At 38.9% G+C, this 21,494-nt stretch overlaps 1 protein-coding gene across 1 annotated transcript in view; it reads right to left on the reverse strand.

Annotated features, from left to right (window-relative positions):
- LOC148164506 (uncharacterized) overlaps nt 1-19,920 on the reverse strand; it is a 276,999-nt gene extending 257,079 nt beyond the window's left edge. Inside the window, exon 1 of the mRNA XM_088022844.1 lies at nt 19,651-19,920. Coding sequence (XP_087878970.1) covers nt 19,651-19,920 — 270 coding nt within the window. The remainder of the gene's footprint in view (nt 1-19,650) is intronic.
- Nucleotides 19,921-21,494: the final 1,574 nt, after the last annotated feature.

Consider the following 21,494-nt stretch of genomic DNA (forward strand, 5'->3'; position numbering starts at 1 on the left):
TGATCCGTGGCACAGTTGGGCCACTACTCCTCCAGCAGGGACCCAATAAGCGGCAGATCCGGGGAAGAGACTCCCCGTCCTCCCCTGGGAGGAGTGGCACAGAAGCGCACCGCGGGGATCTGCTGGGTTTGGAGACTCCACACGGGGTCGGGTGCCAGAGATAGAAACACTCGGTCACAGGCCGGGTGAGCACGGAGTACAGGCGGAGACCGGGGACAAGGGAGTGACTGACAGCTTTTCTCTGGGGGCGCAGTGAGGAGCGGAGCCCCGAGTTCTCAGCTCCTCCCGGGCGGAGATTGGGAGGCCGCCATTTTCACTCTCGTCCTCCAACACTGTAGGGAAAGCTTGCAGGGAACAAAAGCTCCTGAGAGCAAACCTGAGCAGATTGCTTAGCTTGGACCAGCAAGGGTGGGCCAATTCCACCTCCGGCAAAGACATTTGGGAACCACGGCAACAGGCCCCTCCCCCAGAAGATCAGCACAAACAGCCAGCCAAGACCAAGTTTACCGATAAATGAGAATGGGAGAACTCCAGCGCTAGGGGAATACTGCACATAGAATTCATGGCTTTTTTACCATGATTCATTATTATTTAACTGTTTTTTTTTATTTTTCTTTTTCCCTTTTTCAACCAACATTTTATCAATACCTTTGTTTAAAAAGACATTTTTACTTTTCATTTTTAGAGTCATATTCTACCCTTTCATAGTAGTTACCCTTAGTTTTGGCATATATAAGTTGTTCTCTCTTTAAAATTTTGAGATACAGTTTCTTCTAACATCAAAATATACCCTAAATCTCTAGTGTATGGCTTTTTTCCAGTCTCCTGCCTGATCACATTATCTCCCGCCCTTCTTTTCCTTTCTTTCCTTTTGTTCTTAATCCTCTTCTTTTTTTCAAACACCTTATCAATTCCTTTCTTAAAACATTTTATAATTTTCATCTTTACAGTCATATTCCATCCCTTCAACGTATCAACCCTTATTTTGTACATATATAAGTCTTTCTTTAAAATGTTAAGAGGCACCTTCTTCTAACAGACCAAAATACACCCAAAATCTAGCGTGTGGCACTGATCTATGCACCAGCCTGATCATATTTCACCATATTCTTTTTGTTTTGTTTTGTTCTGTTTTTGTTTGCTTTTTTCTTTTACTTCTCTCATTCTTTTTTCTTTCTTTCCCTTTCTTTTCCCCTGGGTTCAGGTCTTTTCTGATTTGTTTAGAGTATATTTTCTGGGGACGTTGTTAACCTGTTAGCATTTTGTTCTCTCATTCATCTATTCTCCTATAGACAAAATGACAAGATGAAAAAAATCACCTCAGCAAAAAGAATAAGAGGTAGTACTGTCTGCCAGGGACCTATTCAATATGGACATTAGTACGATGTCAGAACTAGAGTTCAGAATCATGATTTTAAAGATACTAGCTGGGCTTGAAAAAAGCATGGAAGTTATTAGAAAAACCCTTTCTGAAGAAATAAAAAAACGAAAATCTAACCAAGTTGAAATAAAAAAGGCTATTTTGAGGTCAATCAAAAATGGGGGCACTAACAGCTAGGATAAATGAGGCAGAAGAGAAAATTAGGAATATAGAAGACCAAATGATGGAAAATAAAGAAGTTGAGAAAAAGAGAGATAAACAACTACTGGATCACGAGGGCAGAATTCGAGAGATAAGCGATACAATAAGATGAAACAACATTAGAATAATTGGGATTCCAGAAGAAGAAGAAAGAGAGAGAGGGGCAGAAGGTATATTGGAGCAAATTATAGCAGAGAACATCCCTAATGTGGGGAAGGAAACAGGCATCAAAATCCAGGAGGAACAGAGAACCCCTCTCAAAATCAATAAAAATAGGTCAACACCCCGACATCTAATAGTAAAACTTACGAGTCTCAGTGACCAAGAGAAATCTCAAAATCAGATCAGGAAAAGCAATATGTAACATACAACGGTAGAAACATTAGATTGGCAACAGACCTATCCACAGAGACCTGGGAGACCAGAAAGGACTGGCATGATATATTCAGAGCACTAAATGAGAAAAAGATGCAGCCAAGAATACTATATCCATCTAGGCTGTCACTGAAAATAGAAGGAGAGATGAAAGCTTTCAGGACAAACAAAAACTAAAGGAATTTGCAAACACGAAACCAGCCCTCCAAGAAATATTGAAAGGGGTCCTCTAAGCAAAGAGAGAGCCTAAAAGCAACATAGACCAGAAAGGAACACAGACAATATACCGTAACAGTCACCTTACAGGCAATACAATGGCACTAAATTCATACCTTTCATTAGTTACCCTGAATGTAAATGGGCTAAATGCCCCAATCAAAAGACACAGGCTATCAGATTGGATTAAAAAACAAGACCCATCGATATGCTGCCTGCAAGAGACTCATTTTAGACCCAAAGACACCACCAGATTGAAAGTGAGGGGGTGGAAAACCATTTACCATGCTAATGGACACCAAAAGAAAGCTGGGGTGGCAATCCTTATATCAGACAAATTGGATTTTAAACCAAAGACTGTAATAAAAGATGAGGAAGGACACTATATCCTACTTAAAGGGTCTATCCAACACGAAGATCTAACAATTATAAATATCTATGCCCCTAACATGGGAGCAGCCAATTATATAAGGCAATTAATAACAAAAGCAAAGAAACACATTGACAACTACACAATAATAGTGGAGGACTTTAACACCCCCCTCACTGAAATGGACAGATCATCTAAGCAAAAGATCAACAAGGAAAAAAAGACTTTAAATGACACACTGGACCAAATGGACCTCACAGACATATTCAGAACATTCCATCCCAAAGCAACGGAATACACATTCTTCTCTAGTGCCCATGGAACATTCTCCAGAATAGATCACATGCTAGGTCACAAATCAGGTCTCAACCGGTACCCAAAGACTGGGATTATTCCCTGCATATTTTCAGACCACAATGCTTTGAAAGTAGAACTCAATCACAAGAGGAAAGTCAGAAAGAACTCAAATACATGGAGGCTAAAGAGCATCCTACTAAAGAATGAATGGGTCAACCAGGAAATTAAAGAAGAATTAAAAAAATTCATGGAAACCAATGAAAATGAAAACACAACTGTTCAAAATCTTTGGGATGCAGCAAAGGCAGTCCTGAGAGGAAAGTATAGAGCAATACAAGCCTTTCTCAAGAAACAAGAAAGGTCTCAAATACACAACCTAACCCGACACCTAAAGGAACTGGAGAAAGAACAGGAAATAAAGCCTAAACCCAGCAGGAGAAGAGAAATAATAAAGATCAGAGCAGAAATCAATGAAATAGAAACCAAAAGAACAGTAGAACAGATCAACGAAACTAGGAGCTAGTTCTTTGAAAGAATTAACAAGATTGATAAACCCCCGGCCAGACTTATCAAAAAGAAAAATGACCCAAATCAACAAAATAATGAATGAAAGAGGAGAGATCACAACCAACACCAAAGAAATACAAACAATTATAAGAACATATAGGGGCAACTCATTGCCAGTAAATTAGATAACCTGGAAGAAATGGATGCATTCCTACAGATGTATCAGCTACCAAAATTGAAACAGGAAGAAATAGAAAACCTGAACAGACCTATAACCACTAAGGAAACTGAAGCAGTCATCAAAAATCTCCCAAAAAACAAAAGCCCAGGGCCAGATGGCTTCCCAGGAGAATTCTACCAAACATTTAAAGAAGAATTAATACCTATTCTTCTGAAACTGTTCCGAAAAATAGAAATGGAAGGAAAACTTCCAAACTCATTTTATGAGGCCACCATTATCTTGATCCCAAAAGCAGACAAAGACCCCATCAAAAAGGAGAATTACAGACCAATATTCTTGATGAACATGGATGCAAAAATTCTCACTAAAATACTAGCCAATAGGATCCAACAGTACATTAAAAGGATTATTCACTGCGACCAAGTGGGATTTATCCCTGGGCTGCAAGGTTGGTTCAACATCCGCAAATCAATCAACGTGATACAATATATTAACGAAAGAAAGAACAAGAATCATATGATCCTCTCGAAAGATGCAGAAAAAACATTTGACAAAGTACAGCATCCTTTCTTGATCAAAACTCTTCAGAGTACAGGGATAGAGGGTACATATCTCAATATCATAAAAGCCATCTATGAAAAACCTACAGAGAATATCGTTCTCAATGGGGAAAAGCTGAGAGCTTTTCCCCTAAGGTCAGGAACGCGGCAGGGATGTCCACTATCACCACTGCTATTCAACATAGTATTAGAAGTCCTAGCCACAGCAATCAGACAACAAAAAGAAATCAAAGGCATCCAAATCAGCAAAGAGGAAGTCAAACTCTCACTCTTTGCAGATGATATGATACTTTATGTGGAAAACCCAAAGGACTCCACCCCAAAACTGCTAGAACTCATACAGAAATTCAGTAAAGTGGCAGGATATAAAATCAATGCACAGAAATCAGTGGCATTCCTATACACCAACAAGAAGACAGAAGAAAGAGAAATTAAGGAGTCGATCCCATTTACAATTGCACCCAAAACCATAAGATACCTAGGAATAAATCTAACCAAAGAGTCAAAGGATCTGTACTCAGAAAACTATAAAATACTCATGAAAGAAATTGAGGAAGACACAAAGAAATGGAAAAATGTTCCATGCTCATGGAATGGAAGAACAAACATTGTGAAGATGTCAATGCTACCTAGAGTAATCTACACATTCAATGCAATCCCCATCAAAATACTGTCCATTTTTTTCAAAGAAATGGAACAAATAATCCTAAAATTTGTATGGAACCAGAAAAGACCTTGAATAGCCAGAAGAATGTTGAAAAAGAAAAGCAAAGCTGGCGGCATCACAATTCCGGACTTCCAGCTCTATTACAAAGCCGTCATCATCAAGACTGTATCGTACTGGCACAAAAACAGACACATCGATCAATGGAACAGAATAGAGAGCCCAGAAATGGACCCTCTACTCTATGGTCAACTAATCTTTGACAAAGCAGGAAAGAATGTCCAATGGAAAAAAGACAGTCTCTTCAACAAATGGTGTTGGGAAAATTGGACAGCCACATGCAGAAGAATGAAACTGGACCATTTCCTTACACCGTACACAAAAATAGACTCCAAGTGGTTGAAAGACCTAAATGTAAGACAGGAGTCCATCAAAATCCTAAAGGAGAACACAGGCAGCTACCTCTTCGACCTCAGCCACAGCAACTTCTTCCTAGAAACATCGCCAAAGTCAAGGGAAGCAAGGGCTAAAATAAACTATTGGGATTTCATCAAGATAAAAAGCTTTTGCAAAGCAAAAGAAACAGTCAACCAAACCAAGACATACGACAGAATGGGAGAAGATATTTGCAAATGACATATCAGATAAAGGGCTAGTATCCAAAAATCTATAAAGAACTTCTTAAACTCAACATCCAAAGAACAAAAGATCCAATCAAGAAATGGGCAGAAGACATGAACAGACATTTCTCCAAAGAAGACATCCAAATGGCCAACAGACACATGAAAAAGTGCTCAACATCGCTCGGCATCAGGGAAATCCAAATCAAAAGCTCAATGAGATACCACCTCACACCAGTCAGAATGGCTAAAATTAACAAGTCAGGAAACGGCAGATATTGGCGGGGATGTGGAGAAAGGGGAACTCTCCCACACTGTTGGTGGGAATGCAAGCTGGTGCAACCACTCTGGAAAACAGTATGAAGGTTCCTCAAAAAGTTGAAAATAGAGCTACCATATGATCCAGCAATTGCACTACTGGGTATTTACCCCAAAGATACAAATGTAGGGATCCGAAGGGGGTACGTGCACCCTGATGTTTATAGCAGCAATGTCCACAATAGCCAAACTGTGGAAAGAACCAAGATGTCCATCGACAGATGAATGGATAAAGAAGAAGTGGTATATATACACAATGGAATATTATGCAGCCATCAAAAGGAATGAGATCTTGCCATTTGCCACGACGTGGATGGAACTGGAGGGTGTTATGCTGAGTGAAATAAGTTAATGAGAGAAAGACATGTATCATATGACCTCATTAATATGAGGAATTCTTAATCTCAGGAAACAAACTGAGGGTTGCTGGAGTGGGGGTGGGGTGGGAGGGATGGGGTGGCTGGGTGATAGACATTGGGGAGGGTATGTGCTATGGGGAGGGTATGTGCTATGGTGAGCGCTGTGAATTGTGCAAGACTGTTGAACCACAGATTTGTACCTCTGAAACAAATAATGCAATATATGTTAAAAAAAAAAAAAAGAAGAAGATAGCAGGAGGGGAAGAATGAAGGGGGGTAAATCGGAGGGGCAGATGAACCATGAGAGATGATGGACTCTGAAAAACAAACTGAGGGTTCTAGAGGGGAATGGGGTGTGGGGATGGGTTAGCCTGGTGATGGGTATTAAATAGGGCACATTCTGCGTGGAGCACTGGGTGTTATGCACAAACAATGAATCATGGAACACTACATCAAAAATAAAGAAAGAAAGAAAGAAAGAAAGAAAAAAAGAAAGAAGAGCTAGCACTTATTCCTCTCAAACTATTCCAGAGAATAGAAATGGAAGGAAAGCTTCCAAATTCATTCTACAAAGCCAGCATTCCCTTGATTCCAAAAACCCCACTAAAAAGAAGAATTACAGGCTAATATCCCTGATGAACATGGATGCAACAAGTCTCAATAAAATACTAGCAAATCAAATCCAACTGTACATGAGGAGAATTATTCACCATGATCAAGTCGGATTTATTCCTGGGCAGTAGGGCTGGTTCAATATTCCCAAATCAATCAACATGATATAGTACATTAATAAAAGAAAGGATAAAAACCATATGATCCTCTCAATAGATGCAGAAAAAGCATTTAACAAAATACAGCATCCATTCTTGATAAAAACCCTCAACAAAGTAGGAATAGATAGAACACACCACAACATCATAAAAGCCTTATCTGAAAAACCCACAGCTAATATGATCCCTAGGGGAAAAACTGAGAGCCTTTCCCCTATGGTCAGGAACAAGACAAGGATGTCCACTCTCACCATTACTATTTAACATAGTCCTGGAAGTCTTAGCCTCAGCAATCAGACAACAAAAAGAAGTAAAAGGCATCTGAATAGGCAAGGAAGAAGTCAAACTTGCACTATTTGTAGACAATATGATACTCTATGTAGAAAACCTGAAAGACTGCATCAAAACATTGCTAGAAGTTATACATGAATTCAGCAAAGTGGCGGGATATAAAATTAATGTGCAGAAATCTGTTGCATTTCTATACACCAATAACAATGAAGTAGAAAAAGAAATCAAGCAATCAACCCCCTTTGCCACTGCACCCAGAACAATAAGATACCCAGGAATAAACCTAACTAAAGAGGTAAACTAGGTATTTACCCAAAGGATACAAAAATACAGATTCAAAGGGATACATACACCCCAATGTTTATGGCAGCATTATCAACAATAGCTAAACTATGGAGAGAGCCCAGATGCCAATCGACTGATGAATGGATAAAGAAGATGTGGTGTATATATATAATGGAATATTACTCAGCCATCAAAAGGAATGAAATCTTGCCATTTGCAATGACATGGATGGAGCTAGAGTGTATTATGCTAAGTGAAATAAGTCAGAGAAAGACAAATACCATGTGATTTCATTCATATGTGGAATTTAAGAAACAAAACAGATAAACATATGGGAGGGAGGGAAAGAGGGAGAGAGAGGGAAACAAACAAAAGACTCTCAGAGAACAAATTGAGGGTTGATGGTTGGAGGTGGGTGGGGGATGGGCTAGATGGGTGATGAGTATTAAAGAGGGCACTTTTTGTGATGAGCACTGGGTGTCGTTTGTGATGTCTCACTGAATTCTACTCCCAAAACCAATATTGCACTGTATGTTAACTAAGTAAATTTAAATTAAAAAAAAAATAGCTACAGGATTCAAAAAAAAAAAAAGAAGAAGAAAATAAAGAAAAAGAAACAGAAGCTACAGGATATCATTATGGGTGTCACACTGGGCATACTGGCTGTAGTTGCTTCCCAAGTGCTCAGCATGCCACATGCATGTCTCAGATTGGGCAGTCAGAGTAGGGAACCTGCATGTAATCTCCTAATCACCTGATGAACTTTGCCTAGGATAGGATGCCAGGCAGACCTTCTGAGTCCTGTTTTATTTATGAGGAATTTAAATTGAGAGTCATGTAAGGACATAGGCCTTAATTTATTTACACTTGACTAAAGTAGAGGTCACACAATAGAAGAACTGCTACTAAAGTGGAATTATATTGAGTACTTTGCTTTTAGCTTAAACACTTATCAATATTCCTTGACATTTTCCCCATTTTCACTCACTTGCTATGTGTCTAAAAGTGGTTTCTGTTCATGTTGTAAAAAGTCTAATTTTTGACTGCTTATAGTTGTGTGGTATGGTAGAGTTAAAGTCTCTATGCCTACTTGGGTTACAGCCAAGCATTATACATTGACTAAACTATCATTGAACTCTTTAAGTCTTCACAATGTAGAAATCCAGGCCAAAGGTTTTCATGGTTTTAGAGAGGTCAGTATACATACAGTTTTCAAGAGTTTCACAATGCCTCTCATTAGCAGGTATATATAATACTGTGTAGTTAGTTACATATATACACTGTGTTGGCACTATACACACACACACACACACACACACACATATACTGTGTAGTTGCATATACATACTGTGTAATGTCTATATGTATATATACACATACATCATATACATATATATATATACATACAGTGTAGTAATCATTCAAGCTGAAGTACATTAGGTGATACATTAGACCATCTTCAAAACTATAATGATTTTTTAAAACAGAAGTCCTTTTCTTTAACCAAAGTGGAAAAATCCATTATATATATATTATATATATGTGTATAATATATATATACACATATATATGTATACATATTTCTGTGATTATAAAAATAATTCTGTCATTGAAAAGAAATTCATAATATACATAAAAGTATAAAAATAAAATATAACCTCTAATCCTCTGAAACTAGCAAAACAATGTGTGGAATACACTTTGTTGTAAAACATATTGCTGAGCTAGAAACACTGTTAATTTTGGATTATATATTCTTCTGGGAATACATATTTATTTATATATTATTGATTTATAAGGCTTTTTTCAGGAACAGAATATTATACACACCATGAATTATTCTTAACTGACATTTCCAAATTTATCTACAAACAATAAATTTATTGGAAAGCAGTTTGGAGGATGCACAAGAAATTCAGTTCTTCTATATACAAAGTTCACAAAATATTCAATTGTCCCTGAAATTCTTTTTAGTTCACTGGAATAAATGATAGATGGTATTAATCATAAGAAAAAGCAGCTGGTTTCTCAGCACTAGACCAATTTCAAAGTAGCCCTGCTCTACTGTCACTTTCAGTTTCAGCTATATTAATAGAAAATAAAGTCATAAACTTTGTCTTGAAATTGGAACCACTTTTACATTCACGGAGAAATGAGTAACTCCAGACCTCATCAACTACAAAAAAGTTATCAAACAGAAATTTAAGGAGACAAGAGGAAAGACACACAGAATCAATGAGTTCTTGACTAGTATCTCCCAGATTAGAGTGGAATAGAATTACAAACTCTTTTGACACACTGATCAGTCATTTTAGGATCTGAGACTATTTTCTTTTGGCTTGGGTAAGAATTCTAATTTATATTGTCCAGGGATCCCCCAAGTGTCCCAATTTTATTAGATAACTTTGATAGAGAAGAGGTAGCAGTTTGAAGCATGTTTGTTTTCTTTTGCTTTGTGATCAAGAAAGATAATTAAAGATCTCAAGGGGGCCTTTATATTAATATAAGGACTTCTAAGAGAAAATTTTTTAACTTTTCAATTAAAATATAACATAGAAACTGTAAAATGCTCAGCTAAAAAGTATATAGTCAGTGAAATATCACAAAATGAGCATATCTCTGTAATTATTACCCAGATCAAGAAAACAAAGGCCCTTTTTTCCAAGAAAGGTAGCATTCACAGGTTATGGGGATTAGGCTATGAATATATCTTTTGATAGGCCTTTTTTTTTTTAAAGATTTTATTTATTTACTTGACAGAGAGAGACACAGTGAGAGAGGGAACACAAGCAGGGGGAATGGGAGAGGGAGAAGCAGGCCTCCCGCCAAGTGGGGAGCCCGATGTGGGGCTTGATCCCAGGATGCTGGGACCATGACCTGAGCCTAAGGCAGACGCTTAACAACTGAGCCACCCAGGTGCCCCTGATAGGCCATTTTTTAAACCTATCACACTATTCTAGTCTGAATGAGCACTTATCATATTACAGTAGCTATATTATAAATACTTCTGCTATGATTATTCTGCTTTGTTGGTAGGTGCATGCCCATTGGATATAAAATTAGGAGTGAAATGGACAGGCAACTGGCTACTTACATTCATCTTTAGTAGATGATTCCAAACACTTTTTCCAAAATGACTTTAAATCATCCTCAAAATTATAATGATTTCTGAAAGGATCTATTTAAAGGCCCCCCCACCCCCCGACCCAGCGAAGCTTACAGACAAAACTCACAGGTGTCTGTACTTGGCCCTAACTCTTTGTTTTTCTAGGTCATGGTGCCCTCCATTCTTAGAAAGTAGACCCCAACTACAAAACATATTCTCTAGTCTGACTGCAACCCACAACCTGGACGAGCCCCAGACAGAGCCCTCAAAAAACCGGCCTCTTCCTTCTCTACCTGGCCAAGAGTCGACCCCCTCCCCACACTCCAGCCATGGGCAAAGCTTCAACCCTCTCACATCTTGCAAAACCCCTTAAAAGGCCCAGCCTGACAGAAACTCAGGGCAGACATCTTTCTTGATGTTGGCCCCTCTCCTCCCTTGGAGAGTGAATAAACTGTCCTGCTTGTTGCTCTACTCTTTGTGCAATTCTTCACCACCCATGTCACTCGCCACCCTAACGTTTTCTAAAACATAAGTAGCTTTTCAGGAGTAGTATTTTTAGGCCATCACAATGTGTGTGTTTCATTAGCCTATTCATAGTAAATATATCTGTTCACAAACGATATATTCCGGCAAAACAGCAGAATAATGTGTGGAATACATTTTGTAATAAATACATATTTCTGATTCAACAGGCTGTGGATGGAGAAGATGTTTGGTTACAGAGGAGAAGAGGAGGAAAAGATAGAAAGAAAAGAGAAGGAAAAAGAAGGAAAGGATGATGATTCTGCCAAACTTCTCTGAAACATGCTGGGCATGTCATCTCAGCAAAAAGTGGCATCACTATAAAAATAACAGCTCTCCTCAGGTACAAGGGGTTGATGCTGCTCTCCTTCAAGTTTGGTCATTGCTCCCACAATGGGAAGGGTTCCTACATTGGAGAAGGATTTTTTCCCAAATAACTGGTCCAATCAGTGATCTAACTCTGGTGTTGAGGTTCTGGCTGGTGCACCTCAAGTAATATGCGAAAGCCCATCTAACTACCAGACTCCAAGATGTCCCAAGAACTTGAACCCTTCAAAGAGCACTCAGGGGGAAACTTAGATCAGGGAATTCAGAGCCTGTATACTTCCTAATATGAGTCTTTTTTCTTAGATTATGCTGTATCTATCAACTCTGTTGGTTTTGAGGGCCTTGGAGCTATAATAATGACAAAAGGCAAAATGCAAGTCAATTGCTTTTAATAGTGGGTTTTAACCAACACGATGCCACAGTCATAAATTGGAAAATTCCTTAACCTAAAATGAACTATCTTTGAAGAGTTTTGGAAATGTATTATGGGTACATTCAACTTTACAACAATTTACTCACATGCAATATTCACCATCTGGAAGCCAATGTCACAGGCCAAGTTACCTAACTATTGTTTTAATTTCAGTTTGGACTTTAGGACCAAAGATGAATATGCTATTTCCAGTTGGCCTTACTTACAAGGCACCAAATCTGTTCCTAGGGAATGGGGTCAGGGCAAGCTGAGGAAAGACCCAGAGTCCAAGCTGTACCCGCAGGTAGTACCTGTGGTTACCATCAGTGATGTGTCATGAAGTGAATATACAGAGTTAGGGATGAAAGGGGAAAAAAGGTACAGTCAGCTGAACAAGGAACTGGAGTGCCTCTTAGAGAGTGACATAAAAGATCCTTTTGTCTTTTTCATATTTACAAATAGGTGATACCATCTTTGGAAGGAAGCTATTTTTGTTCTCTAAGTGTCCATTCTACCAATAGGAAATCCTCCTAAATTTTCATCTTAGTGGTCTGCTATTCAGCTCCCATAAGGTTGCTACTGATAAAACACCAGCTGCAGAGAGCAGGAATCCTCATTATTGCTCCCAACATGGCCTCTTTTGTCACTCACTGTTTGGTGGCTTCCTTACCCCCCTGAAAATTTTATGTCTCCACTAGGCCTTCTCTGACGTTACCCAGTGAGAAGGAGGAAGGGTGCCTCATGATCATGCAGTAAGAGTGAGAGTCTAAATTCCTAGGGGATATTCTCTGACACCCATTCAGGCAGTGGGTACCAGTACCTCTTCACAGCCAGGGGAAGGCAGAAGTCTAAGCCTCTCCTTGTATGGGAGGCTGGAGGTTAGTCCAGATTTTACTGTGCTGTTGGGCTGGAATAAAGCACTTTGTCTAGAATTTTCTTTGTCTTGTCAGGTTGCCTCTTTCCTAGGCCTCTGACTAAAGAAAATGTGCTTTGATGAGGTTTTTGTTTGGAAGCTCCCCAACAAATTGATATTTCTGGGCTGTCAGCTTTTCCAGCACCAACACTGCTACACATCTAATTTGCCTTCTCTTCCCTTCCAGAATTTTCTAAGGTTCGTGATGCATAAAATAGGGCGGAAGTGGTACTTAATGGGGGGGAGGGGAGAACAGGGAAAGCATCTCTATCTTTCTGGAAACAGAAGTCTTCTCTTCAACACTGAGTATTTCTAATTTAAGGTAAAATAGAGGGGAAGAAAAAAGGAAAAGGGGCAGGAAAAAAGAAATCATCTCTTGACCCCATATTTCAATCACCACACAATCTTTTGCTCCTTTTCAAAGCTATATTTTGATAAGTTGCATCCTTTTGTTTTTGAAAATTATAAAATATGATATATACATAAGAATGCTAGAATATAAAATATAAAATACATAATATAAATATAATTTTAAAACAAATATCTAAATTATAGAAATTGAACATTCCTAAAAGCCTAAAGGTGTATTACTAAAACCCTCACAACCCTCCTAGGAGCCAACCAATATCACCAGTTTCACAATTCCTTTCTAGGATTTTATCATGGACATCTGAGCCCTAAATAATATAGTTCGGCCTGCTTTCAAACTGTAAATGGAATTACATTGTATGTATTATTTTGTGTCTTGCTTCATTTGTTCAATAGATATTTGTAAAATTCATCTAGTCCGTTGTGTGTATTGTAAACTATAAATATTGAGCTGTATGAGGATAACAATTTATTCATTCTATCATTGATAAGTATTTGAATTTCCAGGTTTATCTTTTACAAAATGTTTTTAAGGATTTGTTGAACATAGGTATAAAACTCCCTCGTGTAATAAAGTCAGAAGTGGAATTCCTAGGTCATAGAGCATTTGTATCTAGTCTTTCTGGATCAGGTTTAACATCATTTCAGTCTCTTACAATCTACCTACTTATCAGCAGAATATGACCGTACTCCACATCAGACATCAGAATTTTTAACTTCTCTCAACATGGTGACTGTGTGCTCATATCTCATTGAGATGTTAATATGCATTTTCCTCACACAAATCAGATAGAACATCTTTCCATATGCTTGTTCCTAGTTCTTTGTCCTTTTTTGTGAAAGGGCTGTTGATGTCTTTATACTGGGCTGTCTGTCTTTTCCTTGATTTTTATGATTTCTTCATTTATTTTGGACATGAGTTTTTGTTGGCTTGATGATTTGAAAATGTCATTTCCCATTCTATGACTTGCTTTGTTAACTCTTCTTATGGTGTTTTTCATGAAAAGAATTTTTTAATGTTAATGTCATCTAACAACATTTTATTTTATGGGTAGTGGGACCTGTGTGTGTGTGTTCTGTATGAATTCTTTTTCTTGTACTAAAATATTTATCATTTTCCCTTCCACATTTAGGTCCATAATCCACTGAGAATTTTTTTCCTCATGTGGTAGGAAGTACAAGTGTAAAGTATTTTTCTGGAGGATCACTCATTTTCTCATCAATTTCCCCGCCTTATGAAGGGTTACTCTGTCATCTCTTACTATTCGTTTTAAAGATTTTATTTTTAAGTATACCCAACATGGGGCTTGAACTTACAACCCTGAGATCAAGAGTTACATGCTCTATGGACTGAGCCAGCCAGGCACTCCCAGGGTTACCTCTGCCATAAGTTAAATGTCAATATATGAGTATACCTATTTGGGGGCTCTCTCTTTTGGTCTATTTACTCACCCAGGTGCAAATATTACAATATATTACTTATTAAAATTTTAATAAGTTTTTATTTCTGTTCTAATCAATCCTTCTAAAATGTACTTCAAAAGTACATTTGACTTTACTTGATCATTTGTGTTTCTATATACATTTTAGAATCATCTTATACCCCAAACAATGGTTTATATTTTCACTGGGATTACACTGAATCCATTAAAAAAATATTTCTATCAGCTTTACTTTGAAATCAACATTTATATTCATTTTGAAATTTTTTAACTGGATACAGAATTTTAGGTTGCCATTAGTTTTTACTCAGTACTTAAGAGATGTTTTTCCACTTTCTCTAATTTCTACAGCTTCCAGAAAGAAATCCCTCACATTCTTCTATTTGTTTCTCTATATGTCATGTTCATGTTTCTCCAGCAGCCTTCAAGATTTTTTCTTTATATTTAGATTTCATTACTCTGCCTATAGTGTGCCTAGTTGTGTTTTTGTGTTTATCCTGTTTGGGCTTCCGTGAACTTCTGGATCTGTGGGTTATTGTCTTTCAGTAATTCTGGAAAGTTATCAGTCATGATCTCTTTCCTTTCCATTTCTTCTTTTGATATTCCAATTACATGTACAATAGCACATGATTACTGAAATTGTGCTTTTCATTTTTAGCATTTTCCTCTACCAGTAGTTTCCATTTCTCTATTGAATATAAACATGTCCTTGTGTGTGCTATTCAATTCCCCCATTAGATCCCTTTACCCAATAATCATAGTGTTTTAAAGGCCCTGTCTGATTGTTCCAACCCTTGGGCTATCTCTGTTTCTGGTGCTTGTTTTATCTCTTCACAATTGATAGTTTATTTTTCTGTGTATCTCATTTTTTTAATTGAATGCTGGGCAGTGTTTAAAAAATAGTTGAGACTGAGATAATATTTATACCTGGAAATGGGACCGCTTTTAGGTTACAATATTTGTGGCAAGCATTGATTCAATGCAGTTGTTGCTCAGTTGGCTCTGGGTTTTGCTTTTTCTATAGCTGTTTCAGTGTACCAGAAGCCTCAAATTTCTCCAGTGCAATTCTGCTACTACATTGTTCTTTATGTAAGGCCTGAAATGCCAGAAGGTTTGTCTTGGTATTGCTGTTTCTCTCCCAGTTTTAGCAGCCCTGACATATCTATGTCACATGGGTCTTTTCTTTAGGCTCTTGTTCCTACCCCAGTAATAGGCTGCTGTTACTTGTAACCCAGTTCAAGGTTCCTGGTGAAGGCATGGGTTATCTATGTTCTCCAGGTATTGCTGTGCAACCACAAACTATGGAATGCTCCGGTGGCCCGTCCAGCCTAGGGAGCTCCCTCATGTCTCATGCCCCCCACCAAACTTGCCTGATGGAGGCCACTTTTATGGTCTTTCACCAAACCTTGTGTAGCAAGATATTACAAAATGAGACTCTTTGTGTCTGAGTATTTTCACTAACCCCCAAGGTTGAGTACAGTAGGTGCCAAAAAACCCACAATTTCTAAAACAAGATACTAGACCATCTTTTCTGGAGTTCAACTAATAGAATATGAAAACACTTCATTTCAATTAAATTAAGCCTCATTAACCTCTATCAGTTTAGGAAACCATTTTGACAATTCTTATTTTACCAATAATACACTCCTGTGACTGAGACTTATTGAATATATTTTTAAAAGATATTCTTCCTTGCAACAATTACAACCCATGGAATCTGGAAGAAAGTTCAAATTTATTTTTGCTTTCATTACCACATAATTTTTTAAAATCTTGTTTATATTCCAAAAAAACTAAATAGCTTTAGATGCTTTTATTTTCCTAGAGTGACATCTTTATAACCTCATAAAAAAATGAAAAACAAAAATATAAGTGGGGGTACATTTCTTGGATTCAGTTAGGAGAGAAAAGACTGTCCTTATTCATGTGCCCACCCTCCTCCTACCTCAATGTCTGTGTCCCAGAAATTATAGGGCCATTATACATAGTCCAGCTTGGGTTCAACACTCCAAATGGCCAAGTTTAATGTCAGGACCCATAAAAATCTGTCTCTGATATCACTGCATATATTTTTAGAGTTATAACAGATATTTCACTTCTAAATATTATATCATTGTATTTTGCAAGATGAGTTCATACAATCCCGCTAGAGATTATATTTTTCTAGGTACACTTCCAGCTTGGTGTGGTCATGTGATTAAATTCTATATATAATATGAACAGAAGTATATGTATGTCACTTGTGGATCTGGGCCAGAGAACTTTGAACCTATACTCCATGAATCTCTTTTCTTTCCTACTGTCTGGATCACAGATGTGGCAGCAGTCAAGTTTTGATCTTGCAGATGAATACAATGACTTAGTGGGTATAGAACAACAAGATGCAAGAAACCTGCATCCCTGAATGATCCTGTGGAGGAAAGTTTCCATGCAAGCCAAGAGCAGAAGGACTATATAGCATGCCTTCTAAGCTGTACCAAGAGTCTCCTGAATAAGCTTTCTCCAGTATCCCCTCTCTATTGCTACCTCTTCTCCTGCCATCAAAGTGATGGACCTCAAGCACAGTTCTGAACATGCCTAATAATCTTCAAAGACTACCTGCCCCCAGAATAAAGTCTGTGACTGAGATTGCAATTGATCTTTCAACCTCATCCTCAAAGAGTACATTGGCTACAGTGGACTCTGGCTGATTCCTAGCATTTACTCACTACCATTGCATATTTGCTCATTCCCTTCCTTTGCTTTAAAATACAACAAATCTTAACTCTTTGATGAAATCAGAGTCATCCTTCAAGATCCAGCAGAAATGATACCCTCTCATGAAGCCATCTATAATTTTTTCAAGTATAATTAATTCTTGCTTTTAAGGACACTCAAATATTTCATTTGTAACATTATATTAACACTGATCACTTCTCATTTTATTTACAATATCTGCCCCTTCAAGGTATAGTTTCACCAAGATTGAGAACTTTGCCTTGGTCATTTTTAAATATCCATTAACAATGGGTCCCACCTCGGGTTACATGCATTAGTAAAATGTGCCCTCAAGTGTTGCAGGTAAAAAACAAAACAAAACAAAACAACAAAAAAAACCCACCTCATTGCCCAATCTGAATACTCCCAAGGAAAAACAACTGAAAAAAAACAAAAACCAATAATCTAATTTCACCATGATATCACATAAGAAGAGTACATTTTAACATTTAATATTAGGAAGGACAGTATACAAGCTCACTTTAAGGTCAACTTTCCAATGAAAATGCGATTAATAGCATTACATAATATATCAAAGGAAAAAGATTTTAAAGCTTCAATATGAAATTCTACTTACACAGTGGGTTACACTATTATGACACAGGTTTGTCATATTAGGAACTTAAAAAAGGTATGGAAGTGAATCTCTAATATCTAAACGCTAATACTTAGTTTCTACTTCATTATTGTGAATCAATTTCACAAACTGATGAAAGTTGGGTATATATATACACACATATATGTACATATATACACACACACACATCAATATATTGATGAAGCTGGGTAAGATTCTTAATATCTTCTCAATTCACGCAGAACATTCTGGACATAGGAAATCAGCTGATGAACCAGAGACCACATTTTTCTAGCAAAATAGCTCCTACCATATTCATCCAGAAGACAACAAGATGTCGTAAAAAAAAAAAAAACTAATTTAATTTCAATTCTTGTTCTATTGCTCAGTATAAGGGAATAAAATTTTAAGATGCATTAAAATGGTTCATCTGCCTCAACTTTGTATGCTGGAATTATTGCTCATACTGAAACTCAAATATGATAGGAAGTGCCCTAACAGAAGTAAAAATTGTAAACTAACGTAAAATGTCTGTAGGGGCGCCTGGATGGCTCAGTCGGTTAAGCGGCTGCCTTCCGCTGAGGTCATAATCCCAGGGTCCTGGGCTCCAGCCCCGAATCAGCTCCCTGCTCAGCGGGAAGCCTGCTTCTCCCTCTGCCTGCCACTTCCCCTGCTTGTGCTCTCTCTCTAATAAATAAAATATTTTTAAAAAGATAAAATGCCTGTAGCATTTGTCAGCTTTAAAAAATGGTGCTTATGGGGTGCCTGGGTGGCTCAGTCGTTAGGCGTCTGCCGCCTGCTGGGGTTGTGATCTCAGGGTCCTGGGACCGAGCTGGGCGGTGTTCCCTGCTCTGCAGGAAGCCTGCTTCTCCCCCTCCCACTCCCCCTTCTTGTGTTCCCTCTCTCACTCTCTCTCTCTCCGTCAAATAAATAAAATCTTTTTAAAAAATAAAAATAAAAAATGGTGCTTATGATTCATTTGCTCATTTTAAACATTTTTGAGTTTTTATTTTATTTAAAGCAGAACCTCAAATTATATAAGCTGCACGATATCAAAACCCATAGAATAAGCAGAGTAAAAATCGAGAAAAATATGCAACAAAATCATAGTGATTATCTCTGGACTATTATACTAGTCTCTTTTTTTATGTAGTGTTCACTGATTCATTAGTTGGGTATAACACCCAGTGCTCATCAGATCACATGCCCGTCACCCAGTTACCCCATCCCCCACCCCCTCCCTTCTGCATCCCTCAATTTATTTCCTTTTTTAAAAAAAGCTTTTTTTTTTTTTTTAGAGATTTTATTTATTTGAGAGAGGGGGAAGGGGGATAAAGGCAGAGGGAAAAGCAAGCTCCCCGCTGAGCAGGGAGCCTGATGCGGGGCTCCAGCCCAGGACCCTGGGATCATGACCCATCTGCCCAAGGCAGATGCTTAACCAACTGAGCCACCCAGGCGTCCCTATAATATTAGTCTTATACATATAATATGTAACTTATATTATAATACTATAATGCTTATATAAGTATTTTTAATGTGAAAAAGAATATTCATGCTAACTACATGAGTACTTTTTATAAAAATGAGAAAGGAAAGACAAAAGAAGAAATGAGCAAGTAAATATTACAAAAAAACCCACACAAACCCATTCAAACAAACAAAGCTATCCCCTGACAAGGCACCCCGAGAAACAGGCAGCCACCGGCCACCACGGCTCCTGCATCCCCGCCCGCGGCTCTGTTTCTCGACTGAGGCCACGGAGCCGACTGCGCATGCGGCGCCGGCCGGGCTTCGGTGCCCAGACCCCGAGGCGCCAAGAACCGGTAGTACCTGCGGCGCGCCTCGTCGCACACGCCCCGCTCTCCCGCCTCGGCGAAACAGGCGAAAACCCCCGCAGTTAGAGCTGCAAACGCTGTGCGTGTACTTTCGATTCCGGTCCTCCGCACCCCCCACCCACGGCTGCATGGCTGTAATATCCGGCAGCTCTCCCGCTTCCAAAGGGAACAGGCGGTTTCCTGAGAAGCCAGATGCCGGCGGAGCACGCGAGTGGCGAGCGAGGGCGGCTGAGAACTTGTCCCCTGACTGCAGCGCCCGCGCCATGTCAAGTTCGCTCCTAAACTTGGTTTTGCGTGCACGTTTCAATTAACAAACCAGCAAGAACAGCACAGGCCCAAGCGCAGGCTCCGCACTGCCCGCGGGAAGGTGGCGGGAGGCCGGCGCGGGGAGCTTAGCTCCGGCCGCTCAGCGTGTCCCGTGGACCGGGCACCTGCGGGGCGACAGCGTTCGCTCCGCTTCCCGGGAGGCGCCGCTCCCCCGCAGGCGTCACCGGGAGCCGGGCGCGGGAGAAGTACCGCTGCCTGCCGCCTCGGCTGCGGAAGGGGACTGAAGCCTTTCGCCGGCTAGATGGAGGCACATCCCCCCACCTCTCACCCAACCCCGCGCGGTCGCTCCCTCCCGGGGTAGGTCCTGCCTGGCCACTGCCCGGTGCCGGAAAAACAGCCTGGATGGCCCTTGCATCACTGACCACTTAAATCCCAGAAGATTGTTTCTGGCTTATTTTGTATTAAGTATATTTAATTCCATAGATTCTACAAAGCTGTATTATATGGAACAATTCGGTCTTGTTTACACCAACCGTTAAAAATATAAAGTTTACTCATGTTTATTTATCATGTACTTTTTAAATACATGGTCCATGCACAAACTACATCAGAACGACCCGTGGTAGTTGTTGCAAATACGGATTTGGGACATTTTTAATCATCACTCTAGATGCTCTTATCCATAAGAAATTGTTGATTGTCTACAGATCTAATAGAATTACCTCATTCTACTTGTTTAATTTGGAGTTAAAAACTTCTTTGCTTGGCTATTTCAGCCCTCCTTCGCAGGAAAAACAAAAACCAAGCAAACAAACAACCAAACAAAACCAAACCTACAATTTTGTAAGCTCGTGTACTCCTTCCCAAAGCTTTCTGAAATATTAACTCTAAGAACAGAACTCAGTTTTCCTGAACTGCACATCAGTTCAAGGTAGCAATATTTGGTATTTTTCCTGCTTATAACACCAAGAAAGGACTCATGTATTACTGCATACTACTCCTTAAGAGCTAATGTAAATAAAGTAAGATACATTGTTCAGAGGAAGTCTGTTAAACCAATCAATGTTTTTTTCTGGCAAAAGGATTTTTAGTTTATCTAGATTTCTTCATACTTTACAACTTATAGGGGCTTATTGACACAAACTCATGGCCTTACTTGCTTATTGGAGAAATAGTATATTGATTCAGGGAATTTAAAAATAACCTACTAAGAAACTATGTCATTAACCAGTAATGAATCAAGAAGGAATAACTGTCACCCATAATATTGGTAAGAACATTGAGGCTTACAGAGGTAAGATCCTTTTTCAAGCTCTCATAGGAGTGATTTGAACTGATCAGTTCAACTCTGATTCAACTGATCAGTTCAAATCAGTTGAACTCTGACAGCCTGACTCCAGAATGTGTTTGGACAGCCCTAGATGGCACTGGGTTCCTCTTGCCTGACATTCTCCAAGGGTGCCCTCCTAGTCAGCCCTTGCTGATGACTCTCTCCTGCTTGCTCTTCCTCTTGATGGGATGTGCCCTATCCTTACTTGAGGGAGAGCCAAATTCTTTAACTCTTCTCTCAAG

The sequence above is a fragment of the Eumetopias jubatus genome, unplaced genomic scaffold, assembly GCF_037043125.1.
Source record: "Eumetopias jubatus isolate StellerSeaLion01/CBP00866 unplaced genomic scaffold, mEumJub1_p1.0 scaffold_4, whole genome shotgun sequence".
Taxonomy (NCBI): domain Eukaryota; kingdom Metazoa; phylum Chordata; class Mammalia; order Carnivora; family Otariidae; genus Eumetopias; species Eumetopias jubatus.